General features: G+C 46.8%; 9 protein-coding genes across 9 annotated transcripts; 8 read left to right on the forward strand and 1 right to left on the reverse strand.

Moving 5' to 3' along the window:
- Positions 1–2,282: 2,282 nt before the first annotated feature.
- LACBIDRAFT_317084 (uncharacterized protein) lies at positions 2,283–4,356 on the forward strand (the record flags this gene model as incomplete). The annotated part of the gene is made up of 11 exons (XM_001878734.1): positions 2,283–2,403; positions 2,595–2,692; positions 2,745–2,810; positions 2,865–3,005; positions 3,059–3,178; positions 3,236–3,379; positions 3,435–3,494; positions 3,547–3,623; positions 3,674–3,903; positions 3,976–4,253; positions 4,312–4,356. 11 exons carry the CDS (start codon positions 2,283–2,285, stop codon positions 4,354–4,356), a joined length of 1,380 nt encoding a protein of 459 aa, XP_001878769.1.
- Positions 4,357–5,878: 1,522 nt separating this feature from the next.
- LACBIDRAFT_325269 (uncharacterized protein) lies at positions 5,879–7,215 on the reverse strand (the record flags this gene model as incomplete). The annotated part of the gene is made up of 2 exons (XM_001878963.1): positions 5,879–5,996; positions 6,023–7,215. The coding sequence occupies 2 exons, from the start codon at positions 7,213–7,215 to the stop codon at positions 5,879–5,881; spliced, it is 1,311 nt and encodes a 436-aa protein (XP_001878998.1).
- Positions 7,216–7,849: 634 nt separating this feature from the next.
- LACBIDRAFT_293590 (uncharacterized protein) lies at positions 7,850–10,246 on the forward strand (the record flags this gene model as incomplete). Its single annotated transcript, XM_001878735.1, has 3 exons — positions 7,850–7,908; positions 7,962–7,973; positions 8,035–10,246. The coding sequence occupies 3 exons, from the start codon at positions 7,850–7,852 to the stop codon at positions 9,914–9,916; spliced, it is 1,953 nt and encodes a 650-aa protein (XP_001878770.1). The 3' UTR covers positions 9,917–10,246.
- A 482-nt stretch (positions 10,247–10,728) lies between these two features.
- LACBIDRAFT_317089 (uncharacterized protein) lies at positions 10,729–12,690 on the forward strand (the record flags this gene model as incomplete). Its single annotated transcript, XM_001878736.1, has 2 exons — positions 10,729–11,207; positions 11,268–12,690. 2 exons carry the CDS (start codon positions 10,729–10,731, stop codon positions 12,688–12,690), a joined length of 1,902 nt encoding a protein of 633 aa, XP_001878771.1.
- A 68-nt stretch (positions 12,691–12,758) lies between these two features.
- Positions 12,759–12,911, forward strand: LACBIDRAFT_317090 (uncharacterized protein; the record flags this gene model as incomplete). Its single annotated transcript, XM_001878737.1, has 1 exon — positions 12,759–12,911. One exon carries the CDS (start codon positions 12,759–12,761, stop codon positions 12,909–12,911), a length of 153 nt encoding a protein of 50 aa, XP_001878772.1.
- Positions 12,912–14,396: 1,485 nt separating this feature from the next.
- On the forward strand, positions 14,397–16,501 carry LACBIDRAFT_293591 (uncharacterized protein; the record flags this gene model as incomplete). Its single annotated transcript, XM_001878738.1, has 6 exons — positions 14,397–14,582; positions 14,652–14,953; positions 15,011–15,074; positions 15,124–15,193; positions 15,248–15,885; positions 15,944–16,501. The coding sequence occupies 6 exons, from the start codon at positions 14,397–14,399 to the stop codon at positions 16,409–16,411; spliced, it is 1,728 nt and encodes a 575-aa protein (XP_001878773.1). The 3' UTR covers positions 16,412–16,501.
- Positions 16,502–16,567: 66 nt separating this feature from the next.
- Positions 16,568–17,784, forward strand: LbMnSOD4 (Mn superoxide dismutase). The gene is made up of 9 exons (XM_001878739.1): positions 16,568–16,680; positions 16,731–16,893; positions 16,947–17,125; positions 17,181–17,244; positions 17,303–17,340; positions 17,397–17,411; positions 17,461–17,481; positions 17,530–17,609; positions 17,670–17,784. The coding sequence occupies exons 1-8, from the start codon at positions 16,576–16,578 to the stop codon at positions 17,599–17,601; spliced, it is 657 nt and encodes a 218-aa protein (XP_001878774.1). The 5' UTR covers positions 16,568–16,575; the 3' UTR covers positions 17,602–17,609; positions 17,670–17,784.
- A 3,194-nt stretch (positions 17,785–20,978) lies between these two features.
- LACBIDRAFT_325275 (uncharacterized protein) lies at positions 20,979–23,122 on the forward strand (the record flags this gene model as incomplete). Its single annotated transcript, XM_001878740.1, has 7 exons — positions 20,979–20,984; positions 21,650–21,773; positions 22,162–22,181; positions 22,252–22,313; positions 22,709–22,767; positions 22,815–22,859; positions 22,926–23,122. 7 exons carry the CDS (start codon positions 20,979–20,981, stop codon positions 23,120–23,122), a joined length of 513 nt encoding a protein of 170 aa, XP_001878775.1.
- Positions 23,123–24,641: 1,519 nt separating this feature from the next.
- On the forward strand, positions 24,642–26,609 carry LACBIDRAFT_325276 (uncharacterized protein; the record flags this gene model as incomplete). The annotated part of the gene is made up of 10 exons (XM_001878741.1): positions 24,642–24,671; positions 24,875–24,938; positions 25,072–25,092; positions 25,470–25,573; positions 25,623–25,679; positions 25,744–25,783; positions 25,817–26,038; positions 26,157–26,203; positions 26,256–26,415; positions 26,566–26,609. The coding sequence occupies 10 exons, from the start codon at positions 24,642–24,644 to the stop codon at positions 26,607–26,609; spliced, it is 789 nt and encodes a 262-aa protein (XP_001878776.1).
- Positions 26,610–27,503: the final 894 nt, after the last annotated feature.

A 27,503-nucleotide genomic window follows, 5' to 3' on the forward strand; every position in this document is an offset into this window, starting at 1 on the left:
GCACATAATGGTGGTAAGTACAACACCAGCTATCTCAACTACAGTTGACCCATTACTGTATAGAAAATATCAGTTCTCCAACATGCACCGGATGCTCATCTTCCTGTGCGGCCGGGAGACCCAACCCCCACCTCTCGCAACCTCAACCCCCTCATGCACCCCTTCGCTCGTGCCAGAGAACGCACTCGCGCGTTGAATGCTGCAAAAATGGACAGGATATTTGCTAAACCGTTTATAGACAGTTTGGAGGGCCACATTGACGCTGTGGAGGTTATCGCACGTCAACCTGACTCGCTCACCACGATAGCTAGCGGGAGCTGGGAAGGAGGTGTGTGCGTGCGCTCGCCTGGGTCTCTTTATCCATTTATAACGTCTTCACTGCTAGGAATTATTTTACATAACCTCTCAACGCGACAACAGCTCGTGAAACTTCCTCATGCACATAAGGGCAAGGTGTCTGGTCTGTGTTTCGCTGCGGGAGATCGGTTTTTGAGTTGTGGTGTGGATCGTAATATCAAGCTCTGGGGATTTGACGGCAGCGAGGTTTGTGTCCATATTTCTCTTTTCTACCGTCAATACTGAAACCGATTATATCTAGCCTCTAAATGTCTTTCCTGGAAAGACGGCTTTCAAGTATGATATCTTTATCTCCATCTACCCAGATGCTAGATCTTTATCCGCTCTAGCTCAATAGACCACCACCTTAATGAACCCCTCTTCGCAACAGCATCAAATACTGTTCAGATATGGGACGAAACAAAGTGTGTTGTAGCTTTTTTTCTTTTCCTTGCCCCATTGACCAACGATCTTGTAGGAGCGCTCCTGTCTCCAACCTCACCTTGCCCACATCGACAGAAACGATAACAGCAGTCCGATTCAATTTGAGCGAGTCATCTGTTCTCGCCAGCATAGGGTCTGACCGCACATTCACGCTATACGATATTCGAACTGGAAAAGCCGAGCGCAGAGTCGTCATGCAGGTTCGTTACCCAATTCAAAAAGCCTTTCTTTCTATTCTTAACAAAAAAAACATCAGATGCGCTCCAACTCCCTAGCCTGGTCGCCCACCTTCCCCACAACCGTCCTCCTAGCCTCCGAAGACCACAACCTCTACACCTTTGACATCCGACATCTCAACACCCCAAGCCACATCTACAAAGCCCACGTCGCAGCCGTCATGTCGTGTGACTGGTCCCCGACTGGCCTGGAATTCGTGAGCGGCGGCTGGGATCGCACAGTCAGGATATGGAAGGAGGGCCAGGGTCATTCACCCGAAGTGTACCATACGAAGCGGATGCAAAGGTGTGCTTGTTTTGCTTCTCTCTCATTTCTCCTTCGTTTTTGACGACGAATATGATCAGAGTTACGTCGACTGTGTTCTCAGGGGACGCGCGGTTCGTGTTGTCAGGCTCTGATGATGGTAATGTACGGATATGGAAAGCCAAAGCGTCTGACAAGCTTGGGATCATTACCGCGCGCGAGCGTGCTGCGATGGAGTATAGAGATAGCCTCAAGGAGAGGTGGAGGGTCGATTCAGAGGTCAGCAGAGTCGCGAGGTACGTTTCATTCCCCTTTTTATCTTCATCTCGGATGGGGTAGTTACTTGGCTTTTTAATAGGACGAGGCATCTACCAAAGTCGGTACATTCGACGTCAAAACTTAAACAGACAATGTTGGAGGCCCAACGCGTCAAGGAGGAGAGGAGACGGAAACATACACGTGCGGGGGAAAGCAAGCCCAATACGGAGAGGAAGAAGGTGGTCATTGCGGAGCAGACGTAGTATTCTCTCTTTTTTTTTTCCTTTCTCGCGGCGATCGCTGTCGTTGTCATTGGATACACCTTGGTTTTTACTTCTAAACTGGCCGACCGATCGTATCTTCTGGAGTCTGGATGCTTCGGTTGTTTGTTCAAGCAGCGCAGCCGATATTATTGTAAAGTTCGAAGGCCTCGGGTCTCCATGACCCCGCGATTCGGCTTCTGGGCTTGGGTCATAGATGGGATTCGAAGGTACAAGTTAACGGAACGAATCGTATTAATGGAGTGATCACCTATTGAGGTCGTGTCTTAAATCATCATGATCTTGAAACATATTACGTCCTGTACCTCCACTAGTACCTCACACTCTTACCAGCAAGCGAGTCGAAGTGTTCACTTACCAAGGCAAGGCGCTTGAACTTACAATCGCCACCGGCTGCGATAACGCGGAACACCGTACTGCCACACGGCACAAACCCTCCCACATCCCGGGTTCGGGAATCGTTGACAAAATCTGCAGTTTGTCATGACGATCATGCAGAGGACATGTCCTCGCAGCCTGCGTGCGCTAAGCCGCCCCTCTTGGACTTGGACACCCGCCTTTCCACCGGCTGCCACGAGAGGATTCGCGATCAGCCTTCTACGGCGTGAGTTGTTGTTGAGTTTCTTCTTCCTTGCCGTTCCACGCGTTACCTTGGGCAACCGCATGACCTCGAGTTCTATGCCGTGCATGGCGTTTATTATCAAGCCATCACCTGGACCACGGCGCTCTTTCTCTTTTTTTCTCTGCGCAAGCCGAACGAACGCTAGGCTCACACTACTGTCACTTCTTTACTAGAAAACAAGATGTCACAAAAGATCGTCGTTCAGAACCCCGTCGTCGAACTGGATGGCGATGAGATGACCAGGATCATTTGGAAGAAGATTCGCGAGGAGGTCAGATCCGTATTTTGTCCTCATTTTATCAACAACCTGAACATATTCGCAGCTTATCCTCCCGTATCTCGAACTAGATATCAAGTACTACGACCTGGGGTTGGAGTTTCGCGACCAGGCACGTTCTGAAATTTCACTTGGCAAACCTCTTGATGCTAATCTGGTTATCCAGACGAACGACCAAGTCACCGTCGACGCCGCCAATGCCATCCTTAAATATAGCGTCGGCATCAAATGCGCGACTATTACTCCAGACGAAGCTCGCGTCGAAGAGTTCAAGCTCAAGGAGATGTGGAAGAGTCCTAACGGGACTGTAAGTTGCGTCCCTCTAAGTATAGTATTTCTGTTCTGACCTTGGATCCTCAGATTCGAAACATCCTTGGTGGCACGGTTTTCCGTGAACCAATTATCTTGTCCAAGATCCCCAAACCCATTCCTGGATGGGTGAAGCCCATCGTCATTGGAAGACACGCTTTCGGTGATCAGGTACGCGATGAAACCCATCCTCTCGCAATAGGCTTGTCCTTGACAGTTGTCCCGTAGTACAAATGCACGGATTTCGTCGCTCCTGGACCTGGCAAGCTCCAGATGGTTTACACACCTGCTGATGGGTCAGCACCTACCGCCTTGGATGTGTACAACTTCAAAGGACCAGGAGTTGCCATGAGCATGTACAACACCGATGAGGTACGACCCCTCGTCTATCCTAAGCTTTGGCCTGTTGATCATTTGAACGGTTCAGTCTATCATCGGATTCGCGCATGCATCTTTCAAGATGGCGTTATCCAAGAAAATGCCATTGGTCAGTGTATCTCCAAGTGAGAGGCGAGGAAAATACTGATCAAGAACTGCAGTTCATGTCGACTAAGAACACCATTCTGAAAAAATACGATGGCCGCTTCAAAGATATTTTCCAGGAAATATACGAAGCGTGAGTCATCTTCTTTGTGTATTCATCAACTTTGGCTGAGCATCACGCAGTGAATACCGAACCCAGTTCGAAGCGGCTGGCACGTACTACGAGCACAGGCTGATCGATGACATGGTGGCGCAGGCAGTCAAGTCTTCCGGAGGTTTCGTGTGGGCATGCAAGAACTATGATGGTGATGTCCAGAGCGACATTCTCGCACAGGGCTTTGGAAGCTTGGGTATGATGACTAGCGAGCTGCTCACCCCTGACGGCAGGATCATCGAGAGCGAAGCCGCCCACGGTACGTACGACCCTCGTCATTGGTTAGTGGCAAGAAAAAGCATTGTCTGACGTTTATTTGCCCCCCCCCAAGGAACCGTTACCCGCCATTATCGTGAATGGCAGAAAGGCAAGGAGACATCGACGAACCCCGTTGCGTCCATCTTCGCATGGACCAGGGGTCTTCTCCACCGCGCTAAGCTCGATGGAAATGACGCCCTCCGCAACTTCTGTAATGATTTAGAAGGGTCATGTGTAGATGTCATCGACAAGGACGGCATCATGACCAAAGATCTTGCTTTGGCCATACATGGGAAGGATATGAAGAGGGAGCATTGGGTCGTTACTGACGTTTATATGGATGCCGTTAACGTGAGAGGCGTTTTACCCTTCATTTTCCAACAGCTGACACAAGGTTTTTTCGTACTAGGCTAAACTCCAGAAAAAGCTAGAGGCGAGGGTATCGAAGGCGTAGATGTGTTTCTTGAATAACACCTAGGCGAAACATACGGAGGACCTTTTGATTCGTGTGGATATCATTGCTCATATCTATACTTTATCTGTAACTGTACCCTAAGGACGCAAGGGCGATACCACGCTGTACATCGCCGTGTTTTTCTATTACGGAAATCTGCGCTTGAACTGTGGATAGATAGATTCAGACGCTTGACCAACGGTGCTCCGGAAATGAAATATTTGCAGAGCGTTTATCTTCACGGACGACGGGTTTGTGTGAGACTGCTAGTGGCTTCACGTCAGTTTGCCTTTACAGTGTCTTGCATAATGCTTTGCAGCACGAATTTTTTCAAATTGTATTTGATTATGTTTGTAATGACCCTGAAATATCACAACCAAGCAACAACCTGCAACAACCAAGGCCCAACGAAATGATCCCTGTCCGGAATAGGCCTGAGTGTGACATCTCAGGTCCAGTTTCAACACAGCCAAATACAATTCAAAAAAATTCACACTGCAAAGCATTATGCAAGGCACTGTATCTATCCCACTCTCTGAACAAAATGAAAGATGGGTGTCAACCAAAGGTTTACGGAAAGGTGAACCCCCAGAGTCCCCATATGCTTCGGAAATTCATAGTCGCCGATGAGAAGCAGTGGTTAGGCGATGAAAAATGCGAGTTCCCCTTGAGCTACCTGAGCGGTTGTATGGAAGCATTTTTCAAAAACGGAAGCTGTCACGGTCAGAGTGAATTATTGTCCCTCTTGGCATGCTGGCTGTCCGCTGGACAGAGAAGGATGTTTGCCAGACCTAACACCAGAAGGGGTTCGGGCATATAAGCACCCATACCCTCAAACAAAGCAGATGACCCTGTGTGAGCCACCAAAGAGCGGAAGACGGGGAGATAGAATGGTCTGCAGAGAAAGGGTTATGTAGTGCATGGGTATGGCCTTCTTCCTCAAGAGATATCTCCCCGTGTAAGTTCAATGTCAATCCGGTTGGCAGTGGTACGCTGAATACGAGGACAAGAGGTCGTCCTGCAAGATAACGTTCTTGAACAAGCTCACTCGTCCCCAACTCGTCCCCAAGTTTATGAGGAGCTTCTGCAACGATACCGGGCTTTCGAGTTGCTGTCTCCAAATTTCTGACGTCTTGAAATGCACATATGTGCATTGTAAGTCGATGGTGGAGTCACAACGTGGTGCACCAAGGGTGCATAATTCAACAACAACACGACAGCCACTGCGACTGTTAGGTTGAACACGCTCTGGGATCTTTCCCCGGATGCTGTGGTTGCGGCGAGTGGTACGTGCAGGTGGAGCAGGATTTTGGAGAGAGGAAGGTTTAGGGAGATGGGGTTGGCATTATCACTTCAGCCCATTTGTATCACCGTATTCATAGATCGTCATGCAAACATGCTTTCGCTCCCCTCCACCGTGCCCAAAATAACATGACCAAGGAAGGGTATGAAGGGTTTAAGAAGTATCATTGCTCACGCCGCTCAGAGAAAACGGGTTTCTTCATCACTATAAAAACTGTCATCACATTGTGTCTTCCATGGATCTGCCTCCACCACCGACAATTGATTCTTTAACCAGTCCATTCGGGTCAGCCTTGACAATGACAAGGGATCCAAGTACAGCGAGCGCAAGGGCACACCTAGACATTGGCGGTCATGGACAAACTGAAATAATGCACCTCGGTCATCAATGCGACGGACAGCGAGACCATCGAGCTCAGGCCAGAATGGCCGAGAGTCCGTCGTTTTGAAAGACCCTACAAAAGAACGTTTATTAAAATTGGGAAGAATAAGCAACTTGATCCCTGGGAAGCAGGCGTTGGCGAGGGCTGCAATCATAGATTCGCCGTGAGCGGTGGGTGCAAGGGTGAGTAATTTCAACGCCGGAAATCGAGGAGCATTGCTAGTTTCCCTCTCGAGTTTGGTGAGGTCGGACAGAACAATTGGAGCAATGGTGAGTCCCTCTAAATCCGGGGCAGATATAGAAAGTAGAAGCTGAGAAACTTCTAACATATTTCCGAAGATGCGTATGTAACGGAGGAAGGGCATGTCATGGGTGTCATGGAGATCGGTAGGCCATTCGAGAACGAAATCGTCGTAGACACACAATGTGACCAAGGATCGACAGGACCGTAACATGTTGGAGAAGTCAGTGTAGAGAATCGGGTGATTTGAGACCGCCAAGTGAAGCTGTGTTACAGCAGTAAGAGGAGGGCGGCAATAGCTCAAACCCAAACCTTTTAAGTGTACACTCGTCAGGTTAACGGCGTCAGCTACAATTGCGAAGGGTTGTACAGCACTACTCATATCAGAGCCCTCCTCCGAGTCAAAGCCCTCCACACAGATGTGCTGTAGCATTGGATAATGGCCTTTGCACATCGAGCCAAGAATGCTCGAAATCTCCGCGGCGAATTCATGAAAGGATTCAGACCTGACTCTGATGGAACGGCAACGTCGGTAATGAGGTTGTAAGATGCCTATGAGCATGCCAACGTTTCTCTGACTTAGAGTCGGGGTAAAGGTGATATTAAGATCGATGGGGGAGTCCTTGGATCTGCCAAGGTAGACCTGTAAACCACCCAAATCTCGGCGAAGCGAGATATCCACGTTCGACCACAGCGTCGGTGCCCCGTAGGCGACTTGGCGCCAATAGCGCGACACCTTCCCAAGGATGAAAGGAAATCGCCAGTACATATGTTTGTCCAATGGAAAGAACATGTTTTGTGCCATTTCGAAGATGTGCACAAGGAGTTCAGGCGGTAGTTCGTCCAGAGTTGCCTTCTGACCATCCAATGAGGAGTTCTTCAAGGCTTCGGAGTCCTTTTCAATTTCTAAATTACTTTCAAGGGTATTAGCCATTGCGATCTAGTAAATTGTTGAGTAAGAACGGAAAGGGGAGGAAGGAGAGTTTACACAACGACTTGACAACGACTCTTAATGGTGTTACTTCGCTATGCAATCAAGCACTGCCGCACTGCCACTGTCTTGCTCTTTCCTAACAAAGCCAAACAAAAGAACTAGAAGCCCAGCCAACACCAATCCGCAACCAACCAAGCGGGCACACCTTTCAAATCGTAGATGGTGTCGAGGCCTCCAATGTCGGATTTTCGTTGTCCGCATGGAATCGTTGTGCCAACAATTAGTCGAGACCCCCTTCTCATTCATAATTCAATTTGATTACCTCGTCGATCTCCTCATGCACAGGTCAAGATCGTCCAGAAGCACCGCCTGCAGGGCCACAGCGCACTAAAATGGCAGAATACGTTTTGTGCACGGCCTGACGATGTGCTCCGAGCCTGCTCGTCCCTCAATTCGGGTTTTTTCTGGCAGGTCCCAACATTGACCAGGCACTCTGACCGTTCATCACTTTCATGGTCATCGGATTTGCATCAAATAATGTGTGCGAGGCCCGAGGGGATTTAAAGGGGATTTAAAGGGGACCCTATCTTCTGTCTTCTGTTGTCCTTCTCTCTCACAAAGATTGCCATTGACAATGCAAAACCCTGATCCCCGACCTCTTCCCAACGGTTGGACTCAACACTATGATACATCGTAAGGGGTTGCCACTTTTCTCTCGGTAACGGATACTGATATTCCTTGGATAGAAGGAACACTTGGTATGTTTATTTTTTTGATCTAGTCCTCCTCTCGTGCATCCTAACGTGTTTACCCGGTCAGGTATTATGTTCAGATCAACGTTACGCCCCCGAGGGCTTCCCATCAGCATCCAGCAGATCTGGGGCCAGTCAGCCAAGCAGGGCTTTCGGGAGCTTTAGGTGTCCCACCACCCCCGCCTTCTCTTTACCCCGGGATACCAGCATCTCTGCAGAGTGGTCAGGGCCCTCAGTCAAATGGAGGTTCTGGTCTTTCGCTTGCTCAGCGTCTTTATGCGAACTCAGCCAAGACGGAATCAACTCCGCCATTGATCTCGGCTAGCGCTAGAGATCTCAGAAATCTGGACGTTCCCCAAGCACCTCCCAGACGCACGTCTATGTCTGGCATTTCCACGCCCCCAGCCCCAGTTTCACCTCCAACGGGCCTCAGGTCGTCTCCGTCTTTGCAGAATATCCCTCGAGAGAATGATGCAACCTATATACCCACAAATTTCGCTGATCGTCGTACCGACCAGCCTAACGGATCTGGCAGCTCCAGGACGGATACTTCAGTCCGATCGGATTCGGATATCGCGCCACCGTCGTATGCATTAACGGATGATGAATTCTCGATTCCAGATCAAACGAACGACAGTCAAGAAGCCCCTACAATCCAGCCGCCCCCTCTCGACAGAGCACAGTCTTACGATGTGCCTCCGCCTCCTCTCCCGAAAGATAACCATCCAAACCTAGCCAATGATGGTACTGCATCCCAATTCCCTGCTTTCCAGAGAGCACAATCTTATCAAGTGCCACCGCCCCCTCCTTTTTTGGGACACAGAACGACGTCATATCCTGCTAGCAGTTCTGCATATCCATCATCTTCTACTGGACCTCGATCTACTCCCCAAACCAGCACCATGGCCCAACCTCAACAAACGGGAAATGCCTATGAATCGACACCATATCGCCAAACGACGGCTTCTCAGCCGCCACCCTGTCAAGGCATGCCTGCTACAGGCAACCGACCGACGCCACAACCCCAGGCGCCAGGTGGCTCAGCGGTCGGAAACTCAATTCTGAACAGCAACGTAGTACAAGCGCTTCTGAATATATTCTCTGGTTCAAATTCGGGGGTCAACCAGTCCACTCTACATGCAGTGCTACAGGGCCAGCCTGGTGCCGACTACCAGAGCATTATCAACGCCTTGACGCTAAAGCAGCAGCAGGCGAACATGCACCGCTTCCAGGGATCTCAGCAGACACCTCCCGTCGACTACCAGCCTTTGATTAATGAGTTGAGGCTTCAGATGATCTCTAGCTCTCAGTCGGCTGCCACTCAGCAAGCGTTTGCTCGCCTAGCTCAGCAAGCTTCCACCCAACAGAGTTCCACCCAACAGGCTTTCGCTCGCCTGGCTCAACAGACTTCTCCTCATCAGGCTTCCTCCACTCAACAGGCTTTCGCTAATTTGGCTCAGCAGTTTTCAGGTCCCTCTGCCACTCAGCAGGTTTTTGCCCACCCAGCTCAGCAAGCCTCGGGTCCCTCTGCCACTCAAAAGGCTTTTGCTCACCTGGCTCAACAAGCTCAACAGGCTGCCCCTCAACAGCCTTTCGCTCAGCAACCATTCGCTCAACCACCGTTCGCTCAGCAACCATTCGCTCAACCACCGTTCGCTCAACCACCGTTCGCTCAACAACCATTCGCTCAACAACCATTCGTTCAACCGCCTTTTGCTCAACCGCCTTTTGCTCAGCCGCCTTTCGCCCAACCGTCTGTCGCTCAACAGTTCGCCGCTCAACAGACCGAAGCTCAACAGGTCGCCGCTCTGGAAGAGCAGATGGCTGCTCTACAAGCTTATCACCGGGTAGCAGCGCGTGGCCGAAACAACGCCCTTGACTTATTGGACGATGGGAGGTATACTTATGTCAAGAAGAGATCATCGAACCCCATTTTAGACCTTATTTAACGGCGGCAAGATTTGCATGTTTAAAGGTTTACGGAACTGTTACTGCGGTTTGATATCGAACGCACAAGGTCCAGCAGCTGCAAGTTGGAAATCTTCAAAGGACTCACGCAATAATAGTGGGATGTAGGAGACAGTCATGGAGTTTGTGGTATCACGAGGGTTTGGATTTTCTTTGGCCCTCCAACATTTATTTGGACTCAGTAGCGAGTTCTGTACGTAACTCTGACGTTAGAACTCTCCGTCTGTCAATGATCTACGTGCGTGTGGGGCGGCTGACCTGTCATGCGAACGTACTTACGTCTTCGAAGTTCTGCGTCATTTTACCTTCATTGCTTGCTGGAAGGCGCCAAACGAGATCAGATGGGAAGAAGAACATGCCATATCACAGGCATCCAGGTTTGTGGGAAAAGGTCGTATCTTGGCCGTATCTTTTCAAATGTTGCGTCTGCTTAGAAAGGCTAGCCTGCCATGTGCCCCTGAGGTCCCTACTGTCCAACTCTTCCTTCTTTAAACTTCTCCTTTTCCTTTCTTTCCGTTGTCTTTTCTGTCCCCTCCGTCCTCCGGCAAATCTTTTTGCTGTCGTCGCCAAAGCCCTGTGATCCAAGTCTCCGTCTCCTTGTTGGATGCTTCCTCACCAACTTTTACTACAACTACCTCTGGTATGTGGGGGACGACCAGTGTCGTAAAAATATTCTCGTTCTCATTCGACGATTCCCCAGGTGTATTGAACAGGACCCTCGCATCTCAGGAGAAAACACTTATGAACAAACCGTCTCTCCTGCTCACAATTCATTGCCAACTCAGCACGCGATATGCTCTTGCAGCTCCACCCACCTCATCCTCACCCCGTCATTCAACTTCCCTTTGGGTTCAAAGACCTTGAACATGGCCTTCCCAATCCTCATTCCTGGACGGCCCAGCTTAGTAACCTCATGCACGGCGAACTCGACCTTCCCAAAACACTACATTCTCTGGACAAGGGTGTTGGAATTACGAGCTTGCTCGAACAGGTCACATTTGACCTTCCCTCGCTCACAGTTTCGTGTCGATTTGTCGACGGAGCGATCGAGGAATGGCCGATCATAACACCAGGTCACGTGAAATCGTTGCAGGACATCATGAGCGACGTTAAGCTAGCAACGGCCGAGGACGACCGTCAGAGGGAAAGAATGATGGAAAAGGAGAAGGAGAGGGACGTAGCAAGTCAGAGATCTCCGTCTTCCTCCGTCAGAGTTGGTCGGACGCATAAAAAGCAACGGTCGTTGTTCATGAGCATTGTCACTGCTGTTGGGTACGTATAACTTCCGAGTAATCCTCGCTGAATTCGTCAAGTTAACATTCACCTTAACAGATCCATTATCAACCCTCCGTCCTCCTCGAGAACACCTTCCCCTCCCCCGTTTACCACGCCATTTAGTAAATGTTCCTCCCGTCTCGGTCGGGTTTTTCGACATAGGGCGCGTTCACTCCTCGTTGATACATATCGCCGATATGTGTTAATGGAACTTGCACGCCGATTTCCTCGTGGTGGATATTACACGTGGATTCTACACAGTATGCTTCGCAGAACTGTGGAGGGGATGGACCACCTTATTCAGGAAGCCTCTTCGAGAACACCCGATTTGATTCGGCCTCGCGGCAGCGACGCGGAGTATTTTTCTGCCACAACGATGGTTGTCCCGTCATTATTTTCCGATGATGAAGAGGACGAAACGGACACTGACGGAAGCTCTCTGCATACCCCCGCGTCATCCCACTTTGAGAACGGACACCCTGTTGAATCTTCGGCCGAAAGGCGGCTTTCAAAGCAACTTGATATGATGCGGAATCGTCTTTGCCCGGAAGATTATGCAGATTACACCCGGTACTCCGACCTGAAGAAACGTCTGCAGGACCTTCTTATTCAGGCAAACGTTCAAGTCAGGGCAATTGAAGAGGAGCAGGCACATCGTGAAGCTGTGCTGGAAATTCGTAGTCGCCGACGGGCCTGGACCAGCAAGGCTCTAGCTGGAGCAAGCAGTAGCCAGTTTGGCCTTGGCATGCCGTTCAAGAGTTCTCGACTTGGACAAGCCTCATGGTCAAGTGACGACTATGAGTTTGAGATGCCAACTGTCAACTGGGAACGTCACAACGTGCATATAGAACAGGAATTGGAAGAGCAGGATGAGTTGCATGGTTTCTCACCAAGGAGGAAGAAAATATCGAGCACTTCGAGACTTTTCCCGGTCAGTGAAGAAGTTGAGGGCGAGGACGGATTTCAGCTGGACGAAGCACTAGACGAACACGATGCTCTGCAAGAACTAGACCTCGAAATGGGATTCGGAGCCAGTTTGGGTTGTCGGCGGATAGACGATGACTACGACCCCGAAGCTGGCATCCGCGTAGCCTTTGAGATCGAACGTCCTGTTCTTCGTCCCAGGATACGCACAAGTAGCATGTATCGGCAGCGTTTAGCGGTCCGAGACACCGCAGAAATCAGTGTCGTCCCATTACCGCGACCACAGCTGTTGACCTCTTCTTCAATTTTGTGCCAACCAATGGCATCCATCAAAGACGATCTTTCGGGGAAATCTCATCTACGCCCAGAGTTAGATGTTACAGTCGACGAGTTCGAGCTGTCTGGTTACGGACAGTTCGGCGGATATGCACCCGAACAAGAGTTCACGCTGGCAATGGATTTACCGCCGAAGAAATGGAAGCAGAATCGAGATACAATCCTTCGCAATAGGCAAGGATTGGATCCTTTCGACAGCGCTGCGATCGAATGTCGATAACTACGAAGGCACCATAATCGACTCGGAAGTCGGATCGACATCCCCTATAAATCAACCGATCGACATATATGCTATCTAAAGCTAATTATATCCCCTCAGGCCGCATACCCCTGGCGCATTGTTTTTCTATTTCTGACAATCTGCAGTCAAAACTTAACATTTACCACCACACTCTTTGCTTGCCATTTTCAGGTGTAGCGCTTTTTCTTTTCATCCCATGACTTTGCGCATTTCACATCTTCACGTCCAACATTCACCAATACCCCCTGCATCATAACAACATATCCGCACATTTACAACTATCCGTCGCTCTGCTTTCTTGCTGCATATATTGACGAACCTTCATTTACGCACGTCTCCACTTTTTTTCACCCGGGACATGATTGCTTTGAACTTTGGTCTTATCAACACCGATATACCTCCACACTCCTTACACATCTAAGATATCCCTCCATCCTATTCCTTTGGACCTCATACAAAAACTTTGCTACGTACTCGTGTATTTTTTAGGTTACTAGTAGTTAGATCTTTCAGATTCGGATAGCTTTGGTATCAAAGTTGTTAATTCGATGTTGTCGAGCTCCATGATCATTTGCGTGGGGCGTCTACAAGGCTGAAGTGCATAAGAAACTCTCGTGTTATCGATATCAATTGCAATTGACTCCACAGGCCTGGTGGAGTCCATCTTTATCTTGCCGTAATTTTTTGACAGTGTTCCTTGACATACAACCAAAACCAGACCAGAACTGAAAAATTCAATTGGAAGTCGATGCCTGGCAGAAGGCGCCGACGTCCCTTAAATCACTTCGATTCCGCTGCCTCGGTTGCAGGCTTGGTAGCAGGGTTTAGAGCGGCCTATTATGAGGTTTACATTAATTGGCCTCGTTTCTTCCACCCATCATCTCGCCACAGAACATCAGCTGATCCTTCAACTGTCTCCTATGTGATCACATAATCGCGCAATACAACGTTGCTTTGGTGTGTGAGAAGGGTCCCACCTAAGTTACTGAAACCCTCATGTTCGCGGTGAAAATCCGGTAAGCTGCCATCACAGTTTTCATATACTTTTACTTATGGAAGCTCAAGCCTTTTGATTGTAACCAAATCCACCTCTAGCACAAACGTTCTAGTCTTCCAGCTCCAAAAACTCGAGGCGAGTTTTATGGCGTCCGCCGAGCGGAAACGTGCTTCAATTTTGACTATTGGTCATGTCTTAATTGCATATCTTAACGCCTGGTAGTCGCCTGGTTCCTGGCTCGGTGGTCTGAAATTCCGAGTCGACAGCCAGTCAAAAAGTGGAAACATCGCTTTTTGCATGACTTGGACCAATCATCGACGGTATGCCCTTACGTACCGCCTTTCCGCAAGGGCTTTCAGACCTATTTCAGGAATTGCAGATATGTCTCATGATGCATGATAGCGCATGCGTATAGATTCCAGAGTTGGCGCAGTTCGGTATCTAAAATCGAGATCGTCATTTTGCCGTCATATACGGGAAGACATCATCCACTCCACCAAAGCGCCAGAGTCGTGTGGCCGATGATGGAAGAAACCATGCCCTGATAAATCCTTGGTATAGGTTAGCCTCCAGTATTGAGGCGCCTCGCCTTACCCACTTCTCAGCCCTGGAATCGAGCATCCTCCTTATAAAGGGGCGCCCTTCAAGCATTCAATCTTTTGACGTCTCTCTGCAAGGAACCACCCCAATGATTATGGGTTTATCCCCTATCCAAATTCCAAGGATCAGACGCTACTTCAAAGTACAACAACCACAAAAGCAGGCGGAAATCGTGAACTTCAAGTCGCATCTTGAATCTCTCCCACAGCATCTTATCTTAGAAATCGGGCGCCAATCCCACTTTCTTCGAGATGTCCTCAGCCTCAGTCTTTGCGTACGTGCTTCGTCATGGATTGCTGCTGGATGAGCTTGCTCATATGCTTTGATCTTGTTGCCTATTCAGTCGAGTCGATTGCGATCGGCTTTAGCGTCGATTCTGTACTCCACGATCGAACTGAGATCAAACAGGCTTTTCAAGGCGACGCTCGTTGGCCTGACCAGGCATCCGGAAATACCACAGCACATCAAGAAGCTCGTTGTGCGTCCAAATAGTGCCGAGTGGACCCTACCTGGGGATGAAATCGACGAAAGCATCGTGTCTAACCTTCTCGTGTCGGTCGTCCCGCTCTGCCGACGTCTTGAAGCATTTGTATGGGATGGATGGGAGATGCCTGATGATAGGCTATGGTTGGTTCTTCGAACATCGTACGTTGACCTTTCTTCGTACATGCTCTTCCATTCTAACTGAGTCGGAATCGTCAGTTGCCCGTCTCTCAAGTCCGTCAGCACGACTGTTGGGGTGCAGCCTCTGAACCCTTCTAGCCATGTGCGCCGTTTTATTCCCCATGTCGTTCACTTGGTTAAGATTCTGTCAGTTTTTTGAGTTTTCCGACTTGCGGCAATTTTCGTTGACTGTCAAATGTCGATCTCTGGAATGGTTATTGGGTATGTCTGTTAGAACAACCCGTTCATAACGTTGCTGAGCAGACATTTGACTAGACGGACACCCCAAAACGGAAAAATTGCCGAGAAAATTCTGGGAAATGTTGCTCGAGCGATGTCCGAATCTCGAAGAGTTGACTATTGCATCTATCGCTCCTTCTCCTCGCATGTTCGATATTCGTCATGTAACCGCTGGTCGATGGCGACGGTTAAGAAGCCTGACTTTGGGAGATTTAGTCGTTAACCCAAATGAAGCTGAAAAATGCCGCCTGCCAGACCAGCATCCTTTGATGAAGTTCTTCGCCGCGCATCGAAAACTACAACATGTCGCTCTGCAACAAGCAGGACGCAGTGAATCTTTTCCACCCTGTTTCTCCCTGGTACCAGCTGCACTCCCCGATCTTGAATCTTTCAGCGGTTCTCTCAGATATGTGAAGACTTTACCTCATCCAGAACGTCTGAAACACCTGAACTTGACGAGTCTCCATCACACACCCTCTGTTTTAACTCCGACTTTTTCAGTCCTTCGGGGACTTCCTTCTCTGATTTCGTTGAGCATATGGATCGACATTTCGTTTGGAGGTCGGACCAACTACTTTCAAGACGAAAGCCATATCTTTTCTTCGCTATTAGCTTTCTGCCCAAACCTTCGTCACCTTGAGGTTCTTTGTTTTACTCATCCGACATTCCGTGTGGTGAGCTCAAGCTCCTCGCGTTTATGTTTTCTTTAATATTCATGTTCAACCATTTTAGAGGGAGTTTTCGCGGGCTCTCCAGAACTCGCCTCAATTGGAATCTTTCGTTTTGACCAAGATGTATAAATCGAGGGAGGAAGATATAACCATGATTGCAGAACGCGTCATTTACGAAAATCCAAACCTTAAGAAGTTCACGTTACGCTATACCGCAGACCGTTGGCCAACTCAAGCTGCTGGCCGCTTGAGGCAGTTGGGAATCTATGAAGTACGATGTGACGAAGACGGCAATCCTTCGGGTCTCTTCGCGTATGAATGGGGACTCCGAGCCTTTGGGTTTGAACACTCGCGGAGTTTTGTCCACCCCCTCTCAATGGACAAGACTCCGCGAAGCCCAGGGTCGCCGGAGACGAAGTCGACAAGGTCGTCGTTTTCGTCAGGGAAGTCTGCAGGGAGGGCATCGTTCTCGTCGGAGAGGAGTAGGACCAGCTTCGACCTTGGCTTTAATCTCTACGGTCTAGTTTGATGAAATAGAGTGAAAATCTGTATGCAGATGTACTTTTACTGTACCAATCCATGTACCACCTGGAAATTAGAGGCTGTAGCCAATCAACGACAATCAATGTGCGTAAGGGAACATTTCGGATTCGTTCACAGTTGACGTTGATTTGTAACCACCATCCTCCTCCAATGCTTTCCCTTGCTCGTAGTTCTCTCCGACCCTCGCTTTCCCGCGCCTTTATAGCATCTGGCGCCTCCCTTCACACCCTCCCACCGTTGCCCTATGCCTACAATGTTCGTTCTGGAATTCCCGCAGCTGGCAGGCATACTAAACTTTCTTCCAGGCCCTTGAGCCGTATATCTCAGAGGAAATTATGAAGCTCCACCACCAGAAGCACCACCAGACATACGTCAACGGTCTCAACGCGGCTGAGGAGACCTATGCGAAGTCTGACTCAACCAGGGAGAAAATTGCGCTTCAGTCTGCCCTCAAATTCAACGGTGGTGGTGAGCAGTTGTTCTTTTCTTTTTTCGAGGGAAAGCCTGAACTCTGAATTTAGGACACATCAATCATTCTCTTTTCTGGAAGAATCTTGCCCCTGCCAACACGGATGGTGGCAAGCTCGCTGACGGCCCTCTCAAGAAGGCAATTGAGCGTGACTTTGGTTCCGTTGAAGACTTCAAGAAGAAGTTCAACGCCACAACTGCTGCTATCCAGGGAAGTGGATGGGGTTGGCTTGTGCGTTTCTTTCCGTTTCCTTCAGATGGATGAGTTCCCAATTTTGTGACGTCAGGGATTCAACGAAAGTTCCAAGAAGCTTGAGATTGTTACCACTGCAAACCAGGATCCTTTGATTTGTACGTCTTATTAGCAGCCGCATTACAGCTGCTTTTGGCTTACAACTTTTCCCTCCAGCACACACGCCTATCCTTGGTGTTGACATCTGGGAACACGTTCGTCTGCCCGTTGTATCCTCAAAAGCCATACTGACATGACTCCTTAATACCAGGCTTTTTATCTGCAGGCAAGTGAGAGTTCACATCTTAAAAGCCGTAATATTGACATCACCACAGTACAAGAACGTGAAGCCTGATGTGGGTTGGCTTTCGCTGCTGCATTTTAAATGTTGACGATTGTTGTAGTATCTCAATGCCATCTGGAACGTCATCAACTTTAAGGAGGCCGAGAGCCGACTCCTGGAAGCATCCAAGTAGATTAAAATGTAATGTCCTTTGTATGTTTCCTCCGCGTTGAAGTCATTGTTGATAGCTTCGGCATCTAGTTTGGTTTCTTGAGCTTATACGCTCGGCGGATGCCACATGTTGATTTGCTTGACAATGTAATAGACTCGAAACAGATAAGCAGTGAAGTCAGGTGGTATGCCGCTATGTAATGTCAAGTGGCTATAGCCTCAGCAAGATCAGGTGTGGTTGCAATGGTCAAGTCCCTGCTACGATATAGGATTTGCTAATTAGATACTAGACATGGCTTCACCTCGCGTTAGCTACTATCAGTGACCAGGAGTTTGATATGCTTCAGGAGTTTGAAATCCTCGTTTTCCTCCCTCGATATTGACACAGACTTTCTGGGATTTTTTTCTGAACTAATTATGACTCTCACAAATATGAATATCAACTTTTTTTCTACAAAAACTGAGTCTGATGAGCCCAGGATTTTGAAAGGTGGTTTTCAGCCCATCAAAATGTGTGATGTATGCAGATGCTTTCTAAGATCTAATCTGGTCCTCTCCATGAGACTCTCTAAAAATTTACAGACATATGCTAGTAAACGAGGCGACCTCGAATACGAGATTTTGAGCAGAAATATAGAGAACTTAGTTTACAGTTCAATGAACTTTGATTTTTTGTCTGCTGAGCGTGACAAGCGTGATCTTAGGCTGAGTAAATTTGAACCCTGACAGTCGCATCACCTATCAAAATTCTGACAGTTGGATGTGACTGGACGTGACAGTCATTTCAATCTCCCAAAACAATCGACTTCGACGACCAGTAAGCCTCTGTCAGCTTCCACCACTGTACAATAAAAAAGCTAAAAATATAATCATGTTCATGAGATACACATTCACCACCCCACAAGATTTGGAGGCCCGGAGTGTAGCGGTTGTGGCATAATTCAGCCAATTGTCAAATTGTTTCAAACTCCTGGTCAGTGATAGTAGGTCTCCCAGCTTCATATTTCTAAGCAATCCAAACAACTCACTCTTCTGCAAACATGGCGCAAGTAATACAACTTCCTGGAGGTCATACTGTGGTATTTCGACTGACTGTTCGGTCACTCATCACATCAAGCTGTGAACCGAACAGATCTTGGCACTTGTCACAGGTCACTTGGAAGGTCGAATAGGGTGACATTTTACCCTAAAAAGGAAAGTCTCTCCAAAAACTCATTTTTTCCGCTGCACAGCATACATTTATTACAAAACTATATACCATTCACTAATCTGAGAGGTTGTGGAGCAGGCAAGAAGGTTGCTACCACATGCCATGTCAACCACTCAATGAACACTTGCTGCTGGCTGAACACTTTTGTTGCTATGTCACATGGTCATCCCAATTTCAAACACCCCTCCCATCTGTTCCAGGCTGTCACGCGTCACATCAGCTGAACAGTTGGTCAAAATACCACAGTATTTTCATATTGGACCAAACACTCCACTCTTCTGCAAACATGGCCCAAACACTCTCTTCGCTGCTGCAAGGAGTGGGCCAAAGGCTGGGCGACAAGCAGCAGCTCCTTTGACAAGCTAGATATTCATTCAATCTAATGGAGTTCTTGTGAAGAAACAAAAAGTACAAGGATAAGATTCTGCTAAGATAAACCTGGTCAAACAGTGGGTGGAAGGACAAGTTCATTTGGTACATTTTCAAAGTTTTTTTGTTGGGTGAAGCTGAGGGTGTATGTACTAAGAACCCTGACTAAAGTATTTAAAATACAGAAGTGAGGCTTTGTTGACAAAGTCAACCTCTAGTAACAGTGTCCCTCATTGTTCATTCTTTGGCACATTCACTGGTGAAGATTTCTCTTTCTAGGATTATGGCTTAGGGTGCTATGGGTGCAGAGGATGCTAAGGATGCCACCCCCACATGCAATGTTGGTGTTTACCATTTAGGGCCTATTTGGTAACCAAGTTATCCCTAACCGAAACCAGGTTTGATGAGGGTCAGTTTGGCTTGCAAGGTACAATTCAACGTGACTGAGTTGGAGAGGCTTGTCACCTCTTGTCACGTACTCCGGAATTATCCAGTCTTCTGCCATGTTGCAGGACACATTGCCAAAACACCTTTGGCATTGTTCAACATTGTGGGGCTCAAAGTGGCAGATATTTACCCCAATTATAAAGTACTTACCACTGAAAAATATTGAGGAAACATTATATCTCAGTGCTAGCTATGAGTTTTTAGAGAGTGCACCAATTTGGGGCCACAAATGAAAGATTTAGTTGAGCTCATTGTTTGAAACAGCGAGCACGAAGCTTTGATGTATTGTGTGACAAGCCCAAACCAACCCTAACCTACCCTAACCAGCAGTTACTGAATGAAAATTTGGCTTGGTTTTGGGGTTTACCATTGATTTCCTTTTTTGGGGGCTAAACCTGACCAAACCTGGTTTTGGTTAGGGATAACTCAGTTACTGAATAGGCCCTTAGATAGTGAAGAGGTGGTGGGTAAATTCAATTTTACAAAACCATGGAGTTCAGGGTTATGTTGAAGTTGAATATCTATATACTTCTCCAGAAAATATCTGAGGCATATTCCTTGTTTTTTCTGGCTGGCATGGCCCATGTGCAGCATCATCCCCTGTGAAAACCACAGTGGTTTAGTTTGGATTACATATGTTTAAAAAGGATTTGTTCAAAATTATCTGTTCTAATTGGTTCATAACAAAGTAAAATTGGCTTGGCAAAACTCATTGCACATGAAAATTTGTAAAGTTGTCCATTTTTTTCCACCAGACAACAAAAATCTTAGTGGATTTGTAGGTTGTTTGTAAGTGCCATACACTTTGCATGTGCCACATCAGAATTGTGTAATTTCGCATTGTTGATTCTGTCCAAGTCCTCTTTTACACGCACCTCTATCATGCACATCTGGTCTGTTGGATTCTGAAAGTTTTCCATTTCTTTCCTACCACCATGTCGCCACCCCCATCAGGAAAATCCAGATCACTAAATTATGCACAATTAACGTCATCAATGGAATTGTGAACATGCATAACAGAAAGGGTCACTGTTCAATTGTGCATGATTGTGTTCCATTTCAACTGAGTAAAGCTCAATTTACTTACTCAGATCAGGAAAGGTGCAAGTATATGAGTCTAATTACAAATGTTTATAGTACTTAGTACTGATTTCATGATGTATGAAAACAAGGTGCCACCTGAGCATCCGTAGATAGATATTTTAATTCTCCGTAGACTGATTAAAAATATAAGCAATTCCGTGAAGATTTGACTGAGATATGGCAAAAACGGAAAGGATATACATTCAAATTGCGTATAAAAATGTTTTTGGCCATATCTCAACCAATTCCTGACCGTTTTTTATAATTGAGGGACCAAAAATTAAGTAGAAATGTGTGTGAGTAAGGTCCAGCATGTTATTGGATGAAAGACCAGTTGCAACCAGTCTAAACCAGTCTTTTTCGGTTTTTAAATATTTACAAAAACATGGCAACTGGCAACTGGACTGACCACAAATGTGGGCAACTGCAACTGGAAAAAGACCAGACTGTGGTTCAGTCCAGTTCAGTCCTATGTATATTTTCAGTCCTGTAGACTGGACCTGTGAACACTACTGAGGGGTAACCATGATTGGGAGAGATAGGGCCCATCTCAAACACCCATCGCCACCTTACCCTACCTCAACCAACAACACAGAACCAACTTGCAAGAATAATAATCCCAAACCCCCACCTTAGGCCTAGCACCTCTACATGCTTCTGGGCCCTTAGAGGCTGATTCTTTGTCTGGGGGTAATGGGCCTGAGAGGGGGGTCTTCTTGAGTGCTGATGGTGGTGTCAGCTATTTATATCCCTCATCAAATCAAGATCTGTGCCAGATGCACTCGTTGAGCATTTTGATCCTTGCTCCTTGTGCCAGGGAGAACGTTGAGCACTCATGCTCTATCCTTTGGGACTTGGCCATTCTCTATGCTTCTCATGTTGCTTATGTACCATGTGCCAGAAATACACCATTTTTCATCTCTCTACCTTGATGTTGCTCAGCAAAGTGTGCACCTGACAGCCTGCCACGAAAGTGAAATTGGCTCAGCTTCAGGAATCCTCTGCAGAAGGGCATATGGTTGTGGAAGAGGGCAAGGGGGGAGGCAAGGGGGGAGACCTCACTGAGATTGAAGAAGCCCAGTGCTGTGTGTTACTTCAGGCACTGAAGCTGTCTTTGACATCTGTTTTGCGACGGTGCTCAGAGTGTGGCAGAGGCAGGAAATGAGGAAATTTAATCCCACAGTATTGAAGTGGCTACTCACTCTAAGTCTTTGAATTGTTGTATTTTCCGTCGTCATGCTAGAATTTCAAGTTTATGACTTAAAGATTTCAATGTTGTTAGTCAAAGGCAGGATAAAGGAGTCTTACCAGAGGTAGCAACATGCACTTTTTGCTCTGTTGGCTTCTTGTTTGGTGTGGGCTGTGTGATGTAACCGTGGTCGACCCATTCAGGTAGAGTGTAAGGTGGGTGTTAAGTGCGAAACTCAAAGCAATCCTTGCAAGTGGTCTGACCTTTACTCTTTTTCCTTCTAGGTGTTCAAACTGTCGTATTTGTGAGTAAAAACATTCTAGTGGACTTTACAATTGAATTCATGCAATTATTCTGGCAATACATCCTCTCAGAATTGTGCTTTGGAAATCTGGGCATCGGTTATTTACACAGCTGAGTTGCCAGAACCTTTAGGGTTAGAACACCGGTGCTTGTTAGGGTTTGGTTTCTTGATCTAAAATAAACCATGGAGGCTAATTTCTTTCCATTAATTACAACTGATCCCACTATCATAATGTGTCTGTAATAGCTTGTATAGAATAGGTTCTGGAGTCTGTCTACACAATGCACTGTAACTTCTCTAGTGCTTTACGTTGGCATTATGCTGCCATTTTAAATTTTGGGTGGAAGGTGGCTGACAGAGATCATTGAACAGCTGTACAGTTTGTGCATATATAAACTGTACCAACCCTGATTTCGATCCTCTTCCTACTGTGACCCTCATTGCTATTTTGCTTTCTTTGTTTCCTTTGTCCACCATTGTCTGCAAGTCCTCACATAAGTTTTCCTGTTGCTGCACACTCTTGCTAGCTGCTTGCAATTATGGGTAGTCCCACTCATTGCAACTCCACCCAGTGGTGGTGTCAGCAGTAAGTCTGGTCAATCCCAATGTTCGCGACTAATCCTTATTCAGTAGGTGATGCCCCTACTCATGCCAACATCCTCAGAGATGTCACCAACAGTTAGTGATGTTGTGGTCCAAAGGGATGAGCCACTCACCACATCTTCATTAGTGTCACTTTGGCAGCCACGGTAACACCATCCTCTTCTGTGGCTCCTCTCGCTGTCAGTGAAGCCCCCAGTCCTGCGGTCACATGTACCCTTCCAGCTTACTATGGGCAACTCTTAAGCAGTGGGACCAGCACCAGCGACAACATTCTTATTGTGTCGTGTGGCCACTGCGAAGCCCACAATGTTGTGGAGACATCCAAGGATTTGTACTGATTCATACTATGTCGTTTACAAAGGAAAGGGGGTTGTAGGTGTATATAGGTCTATCCCATTTCTTGTATATTCTAATCTCACTGTAACATATTTCTTGAGCCAAGTACATGGTGAACTAAATTTGTTGTGTCCCTCAAGCCTGGCACTTAACAACCCCTGCTGCTTTTGACACCCCTGCACACTTAGAACCTCGTGCCTGACACCCTGGTTTCTCAGAACCTCGTGCCTGACAGAACCTTGTGCCTGTAACCCCTGCGATGCTTGGAACCTTGTGCTTGACAGCCTGGCACCTCTACCAATGTGAGGAACAGTGCACCTGGTGCATGAGATCTTTCTCTGATCGCCTTCCCTATCAGGATTAATAAGGAAGCAGCCATGGTAGTACCTACCCCAGAGGCCAATTCTCATCAGTCAAAGAATCAGCCTCTGAGGTCTTCTGATGGTCCAAAGTGCCAGGCCTGAAGTGTAAACCCCCTAGCAGGCAACAAATTAACCCAACTCTCAATCTGGGTGTGTGTTGGATGTTAAACTGGGGAGAGATGTCACCTGTTTTGTCAGTCAGCATTGAGCTGGATGATGATTTTGCCTGCATGGTGGTGATGATTTTGAATTTGCTAATGTAGCCTGTAGTGGGGGAGGAGGGGGGGGGTTAGTAGGTGTGTTGTGTAAGGGAATGAGGGTGAGTCACAGAAAGGGTGTGGGGCAAGGAAGGATGGGGAAGATATAACTTATAAAAAGGAAAGAAGTAGTGTTGCCACAAGTAAAGTACTTTAAAGGCCTTTATGACTATATCTGGCACTTTAAGGTACTTTAAGGCAAAGCTGTGTTTTTGAGCAATGCTGTCTCATGGCGGCAGTGTCAAATCTTGGCCGGTTATCAGCACACACTTTGTGCATGCCTATAATCAGATTATGACATCAGTGAGGGCATCAATATGTTAACATTGAATTATTGCATCAAACCTCAATGCATCAAAAAAAAATTAAGTTCTGGAGATTTCCAAGTAGATACAAGACATTTTAACAAACACTGCCTTGCATATATATGTGCCCTGATGCAGTGCATTGCTGAAACAGGCACTAGCAATGTTTCTCTCCCATTCCTGCAATTCAATTCAGTTGACCAGATGCTCCATTTATTATGAAAAATGAATAGTGCATGAACAAGAATTGAACACTTGAGCTCACAGATAGGGCAAATTATAATAACTGTGCAATAAACCTTGAACCACAAGGCCTTAGCAATATATTGTCAATTAATAACCTATATGCACTGTGAAGGTGTCTTTGGTTGTTTTTCAACAAATGTTAGGTTGAATTTCACCTTTTAACCAAAGGTCAGGTAAAATTTAGGTTGAAAAAATTCAACCTGTTTTTTTGGTTGATCACCAATCTATGACTTCAACCAGCATAAGGTTGATAATCAGCCTTATAAAATGGTCAGGAAAATGGCATGAGGTTCAACCTAGAATAGGTTGACTTTCATCCTTCCCTCAAAAACTTGGCATTGTGTACCTACAATGCTACAGTTGAGTGCAAAAAGAATGAAGGTTGGTTCATTTTTCTGGTGCTTTCTAAGAATCTATTGTACCTCAAATGTATTTGTGTATTCTTTTACATTATGTAGTTGTGTTACACTTCCCTTGGTATGGACTAATTTCAGTGAAAGCTGGAGCCTTGAGAAGGTTTTTATTCTGGAGGCTATTTTTGGCATCTGAAAAAAAAAAAATGCGCTAACTGGAGAGGTAGCCAGAACATACCTCTGGTCAACCTGAATGAGCCTATCAAAGAATTGGTCAAAAATACTGAGCGGTTAGGTCTGTAGAGGCTTTGGAAAATGGCTTGTTTTGTCTAAAACAGGCCAAAAATGACCAAAATAGCACAAAATGACCATTTTCTGGAGGCTCTACAAGCATAACCGCTCAGTATTTTTAACTAATTCTTTGATAGGCTCATTCAGGTTGACCAGAGGTATGTTCTGGCTACCTCTGCAGTTAGCAATTTTTTTTTTTTTCAGATGCCAAAAATGGCCTCCAGAATAAAAACCTTCTCAAGGCTCCAGCTTTCACTGAAATTAGTCCATACCAAGGGAAGTGTAACACAACTACATAATGTAAAAGAATACACAAATACATTTGAGGTACAATAGATTCTTAGAAAGAACCAGAAAAATGAACCAAACTTCATTCTTTTTGCACTCAACTGTACATACAGTCTGCGCTCAAATATTTTTGGAATTTATTCTGGCCTCTATGAGGCTGAACTACAGTTTTGGGTGTACTATGCACAGCACATAATCATTCTAGATCTGCTGGTCTGACTGTGGGATGTTGATATTCCCATTTTAGAAGTGTTCGAGTTGGTGTTCTTTCACAATGCAACTATCATCTCCTCCTTCTTCCATTACCCCCATTGTCTCACCTCACATTTGGCTGGCATTTGGTTACATGTTGTTAGCTCTATTGTAGACATGATATCTTGTACTTTCTACCTCACCCAAGTATGTCCCTGTAATTCCCTCCCAACCAGGAGCCCAAGCTTACATCCCACAGGACAAAGTGAGACTGAAGCAATGATAAGAGTACATTCATTATTTCAGTTTTGTGTTGATGTCAGCTTCAGGTTCACCCCCCTCAGGTCTGCTCTGTAAGAGCTTGGACAGGTAAGTTGTTGCCTGCTTGAAGAACCCCAGTAGATGAACACCAAACAACTGACAACTTCCTGAGGTGTGGAAACAAAGATGAGTGGAGGCTGTGGAGAGAAAATGGCAAACATGTTGCTGTCATTGACACCTGTGTCGTTGTCTTCTGCAGTGTGGCCTGGCTCCTCATCCTCTCAGAGAATGGCACCCACACATACTACCGCCAATGCTGGGGTCTCCCCTCACCAAACAAACTCGCATTAGCTTCTGACAGAGGTACCCATTTGATCATCAAGGAGCACAAGGACTCGATTCATCAGCCATGCCAGATATTTTTGTATTGCATTGTCTGTGGATGTTGGTGAGGAGTTTTGCGTTTTCGCCACTGACATAGCATCACTGACGGCTGAGGATGGGAGGACTTTTGCAAGCCGTAAAGCTGTAAGTCGCTCCCACAATCAATGAATCCTAACTTACTTTTGTTTTTTCTTAGAACAACTCAGTACTTATCAGTCCCCCACAGAATCCTGCAGGACTCACAGGATTCCTGAGGATTCCTGCAGGACTAGCATTGCCGAAGTTCAGTCCAGAACTTCGGTTCGAACCTGAATCCTCTGAACTGAACGCAAAGTTCGGTTCAAGTTCAGGTTCAGGTTCGGGCTCCAGAAAATTTCTGGAGAACAGGTTCAGACTGAACTGAACCTCCGAACATTTAGCCACTGGGGGGCCCACTTTCCCTCTGTTTTGGACTCTTTTTTTGCATTTTTTTCATTCAAAACTATTGTGATCTGTAACAACTACAGTATTTACATGTAAAGTATCAATCCTTCATCTGGGTGATGGTTGATGGCCATATTTTGGGTTGCTTTCCCACATGTGCACTTGTTAGGGTCTGTTGTATAATATCTATTTGGCTTATCAAACTGGTTTGTGCCACGGCATTGCATAAATAACTGGTTTTTAGAGATTACACATGTGTTTCGAAGCATTTGGACACGAAAAAAAATTGAAAAAATTGATTTAAAAAAATTAGAAGGTTCAGAAGGTTCGAACCTGAACCGAACACACAGTTCGGGTTCAGTTCAGGTTCGGAAAATTTGTAGGAGGTTCAGGTTCAGGTTCGGACCAAAGGGGGTCTGAACCGGACTGAACTAAACTTCGGCAACACTATGCAGGACTACACCATAATTTTGGCAAATTTGAGTTTTAGGAGAAAAATTCTGTCAAGTCCTCAGGATTCCTGAGGACTGCATGACATTTAACCATCTGTAACATCTTTAAAGACTTCCTCTAACTTCCTTAATGAACTTAACTCTATTTCCATCCTTAAAGCATTCAGATATCAATACATAGTAGAATTTAATTATATTTTAAATGACATCAAAATTACTTTACAAGTATATTAAAGGGAGGGGGGAAGGAGGGGGGTACAGACAGGGGTAGGAAGGAGGACAGGAAAGGGAGAACAGACAGGAAGGGAGATAGAGAGGAAGGGAGATAGAGAGGAAAGGGGGATAGACAGAAATGGGGACAGACAGAGAGGGGGGACAGACAGGGAGGGAGGACAGACAGGGAAGGAGGGACAGGGAGGGTGGACAGACAGGGAGGGGACAGACAGGAAGGAAGAATAGAAAGGGAGGGGGGACATACTGGGGGTGGGCACTCATTGCCGCTTGTTGGTGGCGGCCTCATTGCGCTGTTCGTTGGCAGTGGTGGGGGGGTCGTGTCTGTCTGTGGGTGC

The sequence above is a fragment of the Laccaria bicolor genome, genomic scaffold, assembly GCF_000143565.1.
Source record: "Laccaria bicolor S238N-H82 LACBIscaffold_7 genomic scaffold, whole genome shotgun sequence".
Taxonomy (NCBI): Eukaryota; Fungi; Basidiomycota; class Agaricomycetes; order Agaricales; family Hydnangiaceae; genus Laccaria; species Laccaria bicolor.

Bases quoted from the DNA above. Each gene is read 5' to 3' on its own strand.
- LbMnSOD4 (XM_001878739.1), top strand. From the start codon at position 16,576: ATGCTTTCCCTTGCTCGTAGTTCTCTCCGACCCTCGCTTTCCCGCGCC. The intron at 16,894-16,946 runs GTGAGCAGTTGT...CTCTGAATTTAG, and splicing joins CCTCAAATTCAACGGTGGTG to GACACATCAATCATTCTCTT. The intron at 17,482-17,529 runs GTGGGTTGGCTT...CGATTGTTGTAG, and splicing joins ACAAGAACGTGAAGCCTGAT to TATCTCAATGCCATCTGGAA.